General features: G+C 37.5%; 1 protein-coding gene across 1 annotated transcript in view; it reads left to right on the top strand.

Moving 5' to 3' along the window:
• Positions 1 to 11051, top strand: part of GRAMD4 (GRAM domain containing 4) — a 50191-nt gene extending 39140 nt beyond the window's left edge. The window contains exons 11-18 of the mRNA XM_010580856.1: positions 529 to 572; positions 672 to 781; positions 2059 to 2213; positions 6083 to 6230; positions 6696 to 6789; positions 7857 to 7941; positions 9667 to 9735; positions 10751 to 11051. Of these exons, the coding sequence (XP_010579158.1) occupies positions 529 to 572; positions 672 to 781; positions 2059 to 2213; positions 6083 to 6230; positions 6696 to 6789; positions 7857 to 7941; positions 9667 to 9735; positions 10751 to 10852 (807 nt within the window). The 3' untranslated portion in view covers positions 10853 to 11051. The remainder of the gene's footprint in view (positions 1 to 528; positions 573 to 671; positions 782 to 2058; positions 2214 to 6082; positions 6231 to 6695; positions 6790 to 7856; positions 7942 to 9666; positions 9736 to 10750) is intronic.
• The last annotated feature ends 1524 nt before the right edge of the window (positions 11052 to 12575 follow it).

Here is a 12575-nt window from a genome sequence, read left to right as displayed (position 1 = left end):
GTTTGCATCAACAACTGTTGGAATTCTGTGGAATCTAGTAACTCGAAGGGTACATCATAAACACCTGGGGGTGGTGTGTTTCTGAAGAAGCTACGAGTCCAACATTAGATGAACTCAGTAACCACTGCCTGAGATTTCAGTGCTCAAAATGCGTGAAGAAACTTCCCATTTTGTTACTTACTGACAGAAGTTCTTAACTCTTAGATTGACACGTTCATTTAAAATATTTGCCGTGATGTAAATACTTTCCAGTTGTGACAGTGGGGTAAGGTAACTTCTTCACTTCTAACAGTCAATCACGAGTTTCAGAACAAGGTGTTAAATGAGATGGCAGTCATTGAGTATTGCTATTCTGTTCTGTATTTACTCAATCGTGAAGTACATAAATGGCTAAAAATGAGTTAAAAAACCTCACTTCTGGGAATTGCTTATTACCAACAGGGTAAGATAACTGTTGTTTTCTATTATGTGGAGAAAAAGCTCAAAATAATGCAGGATTTGGTTATAATTCTCTTGCTTCTTATGTAGAACCTTTTTGGCAAGATGGCAGACATACTGGAAAAAATTAAAAAGTAAGTTATCTGACATGAGTCTTTTTTTCCTCTTAAAACAAGACTTGACCAATGTCTGGAATGCTAGTAATAAAATTTTGTTTCTTTTTTTGTTTTCAGCTTGTTCATGTGGGTCCAGCCAGAAATAACACAGAAGCTCTACATTACTCTATGGGCAGCTTTTATTGCATCCTGCTTTTTGCCCTACAGGATTATTGGGCTTGCAATGGGTAAACGTAATAAATAATTGATCTGTTACAGTCTAGACTTAATGTGTTAAAACTTAAAGTGATCTTTAGAGGGAGAATTTTAGAGTTTAAGAAGGAAAACTCTGCATTAATAAGTAATGCAGTGTTTTAAAGTATTTTCATTGTGCTTGACGTTGTCGTGTGCATTTTTAAAACCATCTCTGGATACATAATATAACAGAAAAAGACTGGATAATGCATTCACTCCTTGAAGAGGGGAACTTTATGATGAGCTATTAGCAGAGGTCTTCAGACTGTCAGCTACAAGGCTTCCAGAAAGTCCTATATTTTGGGTTTTTTTTTTCACTCATACATCCTTGCAAATTAAATACGTGGGACCACACAGAAGGCACAAAAATGACAGGGTTGGGAAAAATGAAAGGGTTAATGGGACTCCTTATAAAACTTGGAAGATAGGCTGGACAAAATGAACAGATTACTGTGGGTGAAGTTGCAGATACTTAAACTCTCAACTGAGAATTGGGAAAAGAGGGTTTTTGCTATAGCATGAGACTGTCTTTTTTTCTAAGATATGAAACCACGTCCTGTGAACCAAGAATTCTCTTTTTTTTTTTTTTTTCATTAAAGTAATGATATGATCAAATCAGTATTACTTTTAGTGGCACTGAACGTCAAACTGTGTTAGCTTGAACATTAACATAGGTTTGCTTGATGTGACAATTGACTTAGATGTGTGAGGAATTATTTTTTTACACTGACTCTTAGAAAGAGATCTGAATTGCATTCAGTAAAGTTTTGAGAGAGTATTTCAAGCCTTTATTAATCTGGCAGAATGCAAGGAAATACCTTGTTTAAGATAAGAGGACATACTGACTGGAAGATAGAGTTTAATGTAGTACATGAGAGCCCTCTGTTGCCATTTAAATTCCTGCAGGGAGCTGCAGAGTTGAATGCTCTGGCACATTTTCTGTTTTGGAAGTATATAATGTTTTCAGAATGCTTCTGGCAACAAGGAATATATGTTTGTATTATTTTAATATTCTTCTGCATCATAAGAAGCTACGTAAGTGGTTTAAAAGAACTGAGGATGGGGAGGAAGGAATCTGTGCAGCAGAGGAAAAGAAAAATAATTTCTTGCCTCTGGAAGAAGAATCAAAATATTAAAACCAAGAGAATGGTTTAGCACTATGACTGAAAATACAGAATTTGGTTTCATTCATGAACTTGTTAAAACATGATCAAAGCAGTGATGTTCTTAATGCCCTTTAACGTGCCTACTAAAGTGACCTTTTTTTCAGGACTCTATGCTGGAATCAAATTTTTCCTTATTGATTTTATCTTCAAACGATGCCCCAGACTAAGAGCTAAGTATGATACTCCTTATATCATCTGGACAAGTCTCCCGACAGATCCTCAGCTCAAAGAAAGATCTAATGCTACAGTGTCGAGACGGGTAAGGGTAATAAATCTTTTTGTCCCTCCATTCCCAACATCTGAAAATCGGATCCCTTTCTCCCTCTCCCTTTTCCCCAGTGACTAGAGCACATTAAAAGGAAGGTTAATTAAATCCTACAAGTCAATGTTAGTTCTATTTTTTTTTAATTATTTTCATGATCCACAGAGTTTTTATATGGATTCTGTTTCTTGTAAGAAAGAAATCTATTATCAAAATGTGTATATAAATATACATATACTAGAAGTTGTATGAAGCTAAATACACAAAAATAACACCATCCATATTCATATAAATTTCTGTAACATACATTCTGTGTGATTTTATTGTCAAAATTTAGTCTTTTTGTATTCCCCTTCTCTGTTCTCAGACATTCTTTTTCAGTGGAAATTCAGCTGCTTTTGTAGATTGAAGACAGTTAGTTAAAAAATAAACAAAGGCTTGGATGTAATATGCAGCTTACTAATGGGATAAGCATTAATAGAAGTAATAAAGCAGTTTACAGATTTAGGCATTATGTCTTATGGTTATTTGTATTGGATGACCTTTTAACATAGTGGTGATAAATGACTTTTCACCATGTTGGTACTCCAACAGTAAATTTTTCTTTTGTTAAAATCTCATAGTTAAATCTTTAAGTGTTGCGTTTTGTGCATCTTTGCAAATTGTTTTGGGGCCTGACATGACAACTGAAAAGCAAGTCATGCTTTTCCATGTCCCTGATTTTGTCAATGTTTATTAGTTTAAAAATAAAAATAGTTGTAATAAAACTTCAGTCTAATCCCATTTTAGCATTTGCTTAATGCCTCTTATTACGGTATCTAATTACGTTCATGGAGTATCTGAGTACCGTCATAAGCTCACTGACTAAAATGTGCAGCACTTAGCAATAATTCAGCCTGGGTACACAACTGGAGAGCCAAAGGGTTAAACACATGAACCCTTGGTTGTTAACCTGTGAAGAAGTAGTATGGGGTTCTGGGGGTGATGGAGCAGCTGGTGGTAAAATAACTGCAGCATAATCTGAGTATTTCAGAAGGAAGTAGAAGAGAAAGACAGTCTCTGACAGAAAGTGAGTCTTTTGCTCCTATTTTCCAAGGGACAAGAGAGGTGAACGAGCGGTTGGATGGAGCTGTCCATAGCTGGTATTTCTCTTGCTTGCAGAAGATGGGCTTAAAGGTTTCTGTGCTTCTCAAGCTTACAGGTTATCATTCACATACTGTGGTGGTGGTGGCAGCTTCTTGCCAGGCGTCTTTAATCTGCCTTGGAGGTGGAAAAGCTATGAATTGCTGAACTTGAATCCATAAACTTAGAGAGTAATTATCCCTTCTGGCTTTTCCTCATGGCTTAAGTTTTGACAAGTAGACCAGAGTTTTAGTACTACTGTGCCTGACTTTATGGGCTTGGCTTGTCTGCCTGGAAAGGATGTGCATTATCTGCTTCTAAATGTCTTTGAAACCATTAACTTGGTCTCAGTAATTTTAGACAAACTTTCTTACCCCTTGAGAGATTTCTGGGAACCTCATAGTATAAAAAACAGGGGGGGTTGTATGAAAAAGTAAAAACCAAATAGGTTTTTCATTTTTTTCATAGAAAAGGCAGAGCCCAAAAACATGTAGTGCCAGCATATGTACATTTGCTTTGGCTTCTTATCGTTAAACAGCATACAAGACACTGTAAACCTAGACACAATGCAATATTCATTGCCTATACCACCACTTTGACCTTGTGTCCTTAGAGAACAATCGTATCAACAGTATCTGATGGGTAAAGGTTGTATGTCAAAAGCTGACAACAGATCAAGTGAAAAGGAATACCTCCAGATATTCCGGCCTCCAGGTTGCTGGTGATGTTTTTAGACAGTCAGGACTCTTCCAACATTACAAATCCAATCACTTCCAGTTAGATTTAAGGCTTACCAAAATTGGATGCAATGCTTTTCTTTTGAGTAATCGACCATAGGTTGTCTCAAGCCTGGGTGCTCATGGATAAATTAGCTGATTTTTTTTTTAAGGGTAGAAGAGGAAACATTTCTCATATCTTCAGCCACTGGATGGGATGTGGTACTGAAGTTTAAACACCTTTTTTTAATCTCTTTATATAACGGGTAGGTAGGAATCAGTGTAGCAGAGAGCAGGAATAATCCTCATGCCAGCACAAAATGCATTAGACCTCTTGCCCTGACTTTTTTACATTTTGGGGCATGGAGCTTCATGCGGTTACGTGCATATGGAGCCAAATAACTTGTCCAAGAAAGCCTTCAAAAAATTCATCTGATCTTTACTTGCACAGAAATTTTTGGAGAAGCTGTTATTTTCATTGGTTCCAGGGGCTCGATCATTGCTAAGAGCACCGCAGAAGGGCAGTAACTGAAGCAATAGTACAGTTATCATTCAACCATTTACTTTCTATGTCAACTTTCTTTATTCTTTTCCTCCAAGGCATCGTTGTATTACAGTTACCCTAAAAGCTGGATGGTAAATACCCTATGCTGTGCCTGTTTTGTCAGTCTGGTTTCTAGTCAGCAATTGCAGTGCGCATTTTTTCATTTGCTTTGGATTTCTTTTGTAAGCGCTAAATCCTGCGAAGTGTTGAGTGTTGCCAACTTACGTGCAAAAAAAGCCAGCAGAGGCTAGTTGGCCTGCGACAGCATTGGGCCTTTACAGAAGAAGGGCTTAGTCTGGAGCTTGCATGTTGTCAGTTTGCCAGTTGTTTAACTGCACGTGTATGGTAAGGCTAAGAACAGAGCTGTTAATGCTTCGATGACAAAAGCCAGGCTTTGGGATCGTGTGGTGCCCCACCAAGATGAAAAAGCAAACGCAGGCAAGCTTTCCAGAAGAAACTGCCTGCTGTCCTTCCAGAAGCAAGACTTGTTTGCTAGGGCAGTCTCCAGTGGTTCAAGAGCTCTGCTTAAAAGTAGATTTTACTCAAGTACTTCGGTTTTGAGAACTCCATGCTGTCTTCCCCCCCTTTCCCTGCCGCGTCAAGGATGCTGACAACCATTCCAGTTTTATTTCACATGTCAACACTCAAAATTCAGTGTAACTTCAAAGCAAAGGAAAGATCAATGGCTCTAATGCAACCTGAATAAATTGAACTGGTGTGCTCTAACCACTGATAACTTTTTTTTAATTGCATTCATTGTGTGTAGTCTTTTGGTTTGTGAGCAAGATCTTGCAGTGTCACTCAGTTCATGTTTTATTCTATGTATTATACTGTTAAATAGACTTCACTTTTTTCTTTTGTCACTGTCACATTTGTGTTGTTTGTTTCTTTTCCTGCTAGCTGTCAGGGCATGAAAAGGTATGGATCATAGTGTGGAAAACTTCCTTTCAATTTCAGCATTTGTATTCATAATGAGCTTAAGCAGTTTTCTGTGGCTTTTTCTTTGTTTGCTCTTTTTTCTTTCTAAACTTATTTTGTGCAATAATATTTTGTGCTTGGTCTGTCTCTTGAAGACAAGCCAAGTACTGGTAATGTATTAACTGTTCCTAGTCCTACTAGTATAATAATTGGAGCTGTGTGCAGTGACTTATCTGTATCTAATCAGATATACCTTTTACTGCAGAAAAATGGTATTTTAAGATAGGTGCATTTAGCACCATGCACTTTCACCCCTGCAAAGGGTGTCCATCAAAGGGCAGCACTTTGAAAGACTATGTTCAGATAGCACATTAGACTTTTGTGCTATAGCAATAGTACAGTGCAATAGTCCCCAGTTAACTTTATTAAGTAGTTAATGAAAATTGTTGTGTTATGGATTTATTTTTATTTCTTTTTTTTAGGAAGAGTAGTTAGCCAAGTTATTTTTAAGAGCTCACCTTAAATGTTGCTGTTCAAATTTTGGTATCATGTTTATTTTTCTGCAGCTTCAAACAGCAGCATCCAGAAGTTACGTGGGCTCAAGCGCCCCAACTGGAATAAGCAAAGATGAAGACACAAGTCGTTTTCATACCACCAAGAGGGGGAATTTCCATGAAGTTTTTAACCTGTCAGAAAATGAGCGTCCTTTGGCAGGTATTATGCAACAGGGAGGCTACACTAGTATTTTCTAAAAAGCCAAGGATAGGTTAAAGTTGAATTCCCTTTGTGCAATCTTACAGGTATAAGCTTTTGATTAAAAAGACTTGCTTTAAAGCAGGATGAATGGGGACGGTCTCTTTCATTCCACATCCTTGCAGTTCTTTGAAAGGATGGACAGCCTGGCATGCCTTTTGTGGTAATGCAAGTGGAATAGGCAAGTTAAAGGGAATAATTGTGTCAGTGGTTTTTGTTTTGTGTTTTTTTAAAAACAGTGTCAAAACAGATGTTCTGGTATCTAAAAACACCTTATTTAGGCTTTTCTTTATAAACATGTCTAGTTTTAGGTACCTAAAGTTTAATTTTCAGTGATTTCTGCTGTTTTATAAGGAAACTGTTGGGGCTAATGCATGTCTGTCTCTCTTTTTCTTAAAGCAAGATTTCTTGTTATGACTTTTTCAGTGTGTGAAAATGGCTGGCGCTGTTGCTTGATAAACAGGGATAGGAAGATGCCTACAGACTACATCAGGAATGGAGTTCTTTATGTCACAGAAAAGTGAGTCATTGCACTCCACACATTTCTTAAGAGGGAAACTTAACAGGCATTAAAAAATCGAATCTAAAAGTAATCCTTTAACAATGTTTTGAAACAAAAATACCTTTTCATGGTGGTTTAAAACCTCAAGAAAGCACCATAATGAGGGAGAGCTGAATCTAGGGTGTGGTAAGGCTTAACAAATGTGGTTTTGCCTTGGAAAGGCTTGCATAGGAATGGAGAGTAGCTCTATATAGTTAGCTGTTAGTCGCTGCAGTTCTTGATGTGGATAACATACTACCTATATACAAAAAAGAAACCTAAAAGCTGAGTGTATTTGGAGAATTGTGATCAATGGTTATTTGGCAAATACTCTTAGTTCCTTTTTTTTAAAGGAAACTGATTGTATAGCTTCCTTGAAACAGTGTGCAATAAAAAGAACATAGAAATTCAAGCCTTGGTTTCAAAACTAGTACTTGATTTTTTATTTTGTTTTAATCCTTACTTGCCCCTCAGCCTCCCAGAGCTGACTAGCTATCCTCACTACTGTTTGGGTCTCTTGCACTGAAATTCCTTTGGAGTGTAATGAATGGAAGTAAAGCTCATCTGTATGCAATGTCACCTAGTGATGGAGAGTACTCTCCAGCGTTTGGAAATCTGAGCTTTTGTTTGCATCACAATAGCATGAAACTAACACAGTGTTTTCCATTAATCTTCTTTTAGAATGGTAAAAGGTTTATAAGCCTTTTGAGACTTGGTATTTCAACTGTTAAAGGATATACGAGCTTCCTGTGTCTTTAAAATGCTTGTAAGGTTTAACCATTCAGTGCAGTAATATAAATACAAGATTTTGTGTGTGTGTGTTTGTGTACATACTGTGTGTTCTGGGCTTTCAGACATGTTAGCTGGTTGCTAGAATTTACAAACGTTTGCTCAAAATTAGAAGCCATAACTGAATTGTGTGCCTCATTCTTTTTTTTGAAGCTGGTTTTAACCTGTGAGATTTCAAACTTCAGAAGTGATAAGATGTTGAGAGCTTTGTTTTAGAATACTGTATCAAAATGAGGATTTTCTTTCCTTGTCTTCAGTTACTTGTGCTTCGAAAGCTCCAAATCTGGCTCATCTAAAAGAAATAAAGTTATAAAGCTAACGGATATAACAGATATTCAGAAGGTATGTCTGATTTGTGTTGCAAATAGGGGCGAAAGCTCGTTTTTTATGTTCAGCTAGTCATGTTTTGCTTTTCTGCTTAAGTTAGTTTGAAAAAGCATGCAGTTGATAATTTTTATAAGTAAAATGTAATTCTTTGATCAAGAATATTTCCCAGAACCGCTTGTTTAGCCATTTGGACTCAAACTCACTATGACCGTAAAAACACAGTAGTTTACTAAACCCTTACACTTCTGAATTATTTTAAAATTAAATTTGTGTTGATTCTTAACTCCTGCATTGGCTAGAGCTGTGTAGGCTTTAAGATTTATTGTTAGCAGGAATTGTGTAATACTAACTTCAGTTTGTGTGTTGATATCAGTAGATGCACTATCTTAAAAGTAGATGCCTCAGAGGGATGAGGCATTATTGTCAGTGGAGAAAGGTAAATCATTAGAATTGTTAGACTGGATCAGGCTGGAGTTTCATCTAATTAGGATCCCGTCACTAACAGAGGCAAGAAGTGGATGGTTGGAAGCATGGCAAGTACAATGTGATCCTTTCTCTGGTTGAGTTTTATCAGCCTGCAGTCACCAACAGCTTTATTGGTGCTTTGCTTCACTCTATATGGCATTTAATGTCACTTTTTGTTACCCTGTCCGAACTTGTCCTACTCTTAAATGCGGCACCCCTGCTTTCTACTACATCATGTGGCCGTGAGTGCCACAGATTAAATCACGCTGTGCAAAGAAACACCTCAGTCTGGTGTCTACTGCTTAAGTACCTCCAGATTTTCAAATTAGTTCCTTCTATTTATATCACATGTCTATTAAGCTGACACTTATGCATAACTTGAACATTCCTGTTGGAATTCATAATTCATGTTGATGGATTTTAAACATCATACTTCAAGTGTATGCTGGCTCATTGTTTAGTAGGTCTACTGCCATAAAGGTCCTTTTGCATCTGTGTAGTTTTTTTAATGAAGATGAGACTGGGATCATGCAGCCAGGCATAAAAACATACTGTGCCTGGGTTTATTTAGGGGTGGGGAACACAGGCCAGACTCAGGGTCTCTTCTCCCTTGGGGATATTCCCCAGTTCAGCCAACTGTATTCCTTAGCATTACAGACTGACTTTAAAAAAAAAAACCACACAAAAAAACCCCACCAAAAAACCCCACAAAACAAAGAAAAACCAAAAAACCAAACCAAAAAACAACCTATACATACCCCATTTGTCTATTTAATTTTGAAAAAGAAGCTTTTTCTGGTCTGCTTGCTGCTCCTTTAAACAGTGGATGAATGTTACTTCTAGGGAAACCTCTCGGTGGTACTCACAAGCACACTCTCACGTACAGATATACACGTAGGGCCAGGGTGTACTACCTGCCCGCGCTGTCCAGCAGCCAGCGTGGTCCCTGGCATCGCGGCTGGGCCAGCTCCCACGTGCCGTAGTGGTACCGGGGTGCTCCGTTTAGGGCCCGGGCCGGTTCTGGCAGGCAGGCTGGGTGCCACCGCAGCGCATGGGAGGAGGAGAGGCAGGTTCTCGCAGTATGGGCAATGCTATACCCATTGACTCCAGAGTCAAAGAACATCGTCTGGCCTCCTCTTGTTTTTAATAGAGGTCTGCTAGTTGTGGCTGGGAGGATACACCAGTGACGAGTTGTGTAACCTTCTCAGCACCTTTTGCAATTGTTCGGTATGTAAGATACCTTTGGTCTGGGTTTTGTTTTTTTTTTCTTTTTAGTATAAAGTGCTCTCTGTTCTCCCGGGATCAGGGATGGGTATTGCTGTATCAACACCATCTACGCAAAAAGTAAGTAACTGGCTGTATCTGTATTGTTGTGCTTGACTTCGTGCCCTTTTTGTCTTCCTTCGCTGGCTAGCACTAACATAAAGGCTTTTTTTTTTTTTTTTTCCTTATTCCAGTGGTGTGGTTTTTTGTTTGGTTTGGTTTTGGTTTTTTTAATTCAGTTGTCTGTTATTCAGTATATTTGGCTTCAGAATTTTAATTTAAACATTTCACTTATTCTACTGCATCTGGGCTATTTTACTGTAACACTTCAGAAAGACTTGCTTCATTATTTCACTACCTCCATTGACCATTCCCCAGTATCCTTCATCAGGAGCATGGGGGCTGCTCTGCTGTGCAGTCTGGAACGAAAAGCTGATGGCTTGAGAGTATCTGTGGGTGAGGCAGTTTTGGAGTGGAAAGGCCTGACCCTCAGATGTGGTTTTCCTGTTTCAGTCTTATGTTGCTGAAGATTTAAGCTTCTCTAAGCCTCAGATACCCTCTGGGAGACTGTAGCTTTTCATAACATATGACTGAACCTTATTTTAAACTAATCACCTATAAACTTTTCTCAAAGTCACATGACCATTGTACCAGGCTTCCTATTTGCCGTTTGGTATTGAGAAGTACTTCTTAATTACGAGGTTGAAAATATTCATCTACCTAAATAAATATTCTATGAGCCAAAACAAAGAGGCACTGATAAAGATTTCTAAAAATCTTTAACGGAGGCAGAGGTCAATCAGGAAAACATCATGCACTGTGTGGATGGAGAGGAAAGAGAGTTGAAATATTCTCCATTGCTAATACTCTGTGCAGTTGCATTTTATGCCATAGTTGTTTTAAGAAGAGGAGAAGTGAAAAAAACTTAGAAATTCTGCCATATATCCAAGGATTTAGTAGAGAAAAAGATTCTTATGTCTTTATTAATGCACTTTAAGTAGAGTTCATCTCCTGTTGCTATTGATTTGGCCAAAACTATACCTAGGGGAAGATTTTTCATTTCCAGACTGACATGATCTTTTTTTCTGTCATTTAGCCTTTGGTGTTTGGTGCCATGGTACACAGAGATGAAGCTTTTGAGACAATTTTCAACCAATATGTGAAGATAACCTCTGCATCATCAAGCAGTGAGAGCTAGTATCTTATCTTAGAAGATCTAAAGGAAACTTTCTTATTTTACAACTTGGTAGTGAAAAAAAATGAACATCCTCATCTATTTTGCAATAATTTTTCTTGTCTGGTGGTTTATATTCTATCTGTTACATAAATCAAGTGTATTTTATATATGCCTTCATGTTTGTTTTTAAGGTTTTTGTAAAAAAAAAACAAAACAAAAACAAAATGAAACAACAGTGAAAGTGCTATCATCACTATTAGCCTTGCACATTAAGCACTTTTAATGTTTATTTACTGACATTAAAAGCTGGGAAGATACTTGGAGAACTGACTAAATAACAAAGTGAAACAGATTGATCCCTTTAACTCCACTGATACCACTAGGGATACATTTGTCCCTTTATCTTAGTTGTTTTTGCCCAATATGTGAGAATGATGACTGCAGCAGCCTGAAGTCTCTTTCTTTAGCTCAGAGTTTTTAATTGAGTTCTTTATTAAAACTGATAGCAACACCAGGGAAGTATTATCATCTTAATATTTCCATATTTAAAACTGCACTTAAAATAACTCCTCCCTGCTAATTACTGCATTGCAGAAGGATGTTTTACTGGTTTGGTTAGGTTCCTGCATAGACATTTAAATTGCTTGTACAGTGAAATGGAGGAAAAAGTTTGTAACTATATCTTCCTTTCCTAATTAACCAAAGTAAGAGGAGGGAAGGCAGGCAGATACTTTTTATAAAAGAGGGCACCAAAATGTTGTTCCTAAAATGTTAGGCATCGTATATTTGTATTTCTGTAGATACTTGCCATAGAAGGGCTCAACTATTGTACATGTTGTATGTACAAGGTGTTTGTATGTTAATGCATTGAAGACTTGCAGGCTTTCTTTGTTGGGGGAGGTGGGAATAATTAAATTAAACTGAGATATGACTTTTTTTTTTTTAATTTGGCTTTTCTCTTGAGTTACCTTGTAATAAAATAACACTACAATATAGCAGCTGAAAGCACTAGTTCCTTTTCAAAGCATAGTTTGAGGGGTATTGTTATGTTGCTGTCTTTCCCCTTGCAAAATTAAATTTTAGTAACAATTAAACCCAACTGCCAGGTAAAACAGGAAGGCTGTGCTCCTTCTCTAAACTCTCTCAGGCCTTTCTAGCAGCAAAGCACATATTGACCTTTGTCTTTAATATTAGAAAGCTTTTATACTCTATATAATAGCACCCATCTGAGAGGTTTAGAATTCTCATGAAAGCACACTAGGAGTTATGCCAAGCCTTCCAGTATGTCTTTTCCTTTGCTATGTCTTTTGAGTTGAGTAGTATGGGTGTCTCCAGACATTATATGAATGCCCCTCCCAAAAAGCAATGGAGATACAAATTCTTATGTAAAAATGGGACTTAATTTCATGGATTTTTCTTCTCTTTTTTTAAACAGGAATTTTCTTTCTTTATAGGGAAAGGGGGAAAATGAGAGGAGACAAACACCAAAGGGTGTTTAACTCTTAGCACAGTTTTTGATTAAAGTCTCTCAACAAACGCAGCAGTTAGGAAAAAGGTGGCAGTCAAACTGTACAAACCTTATTTCAGTCTGGCCATGAAGAGGCATGATATGAAGAACTTAATATGAACTTGATATGAAGAAATACTGTTGAATACTGTGATTTGGTTGGGTGGTGTAAAGTGAAACGCTGACAGGGTAAAACTCTGTGGCCTGGGTGGAAATGTGAACAAGAATGGGGGAGAA

This window comes from Haliaeetus leucocephalus, unplaced genomic scaffold (assembly GCF_000737465.1).
Source record: "Haliaeetus leucocephalus isolate CR32 unplaced genomic scaffold, Haliaeetus_leucocephalus-4.0 Scaffold751, whole genome shotgun sequence".
Lineage (NCBI taxonomy): Eukaryota > Metazoa > Chordata > Aves > Accipitriformes > Accipitridae > Haliaeetus > Haliaeetus leucocephalus.
The sequence above is the reverse complement of the archived record's forward strand: the minus strand, read 5'-3'. Positions and strand labels throughout refer to the sequence as shown.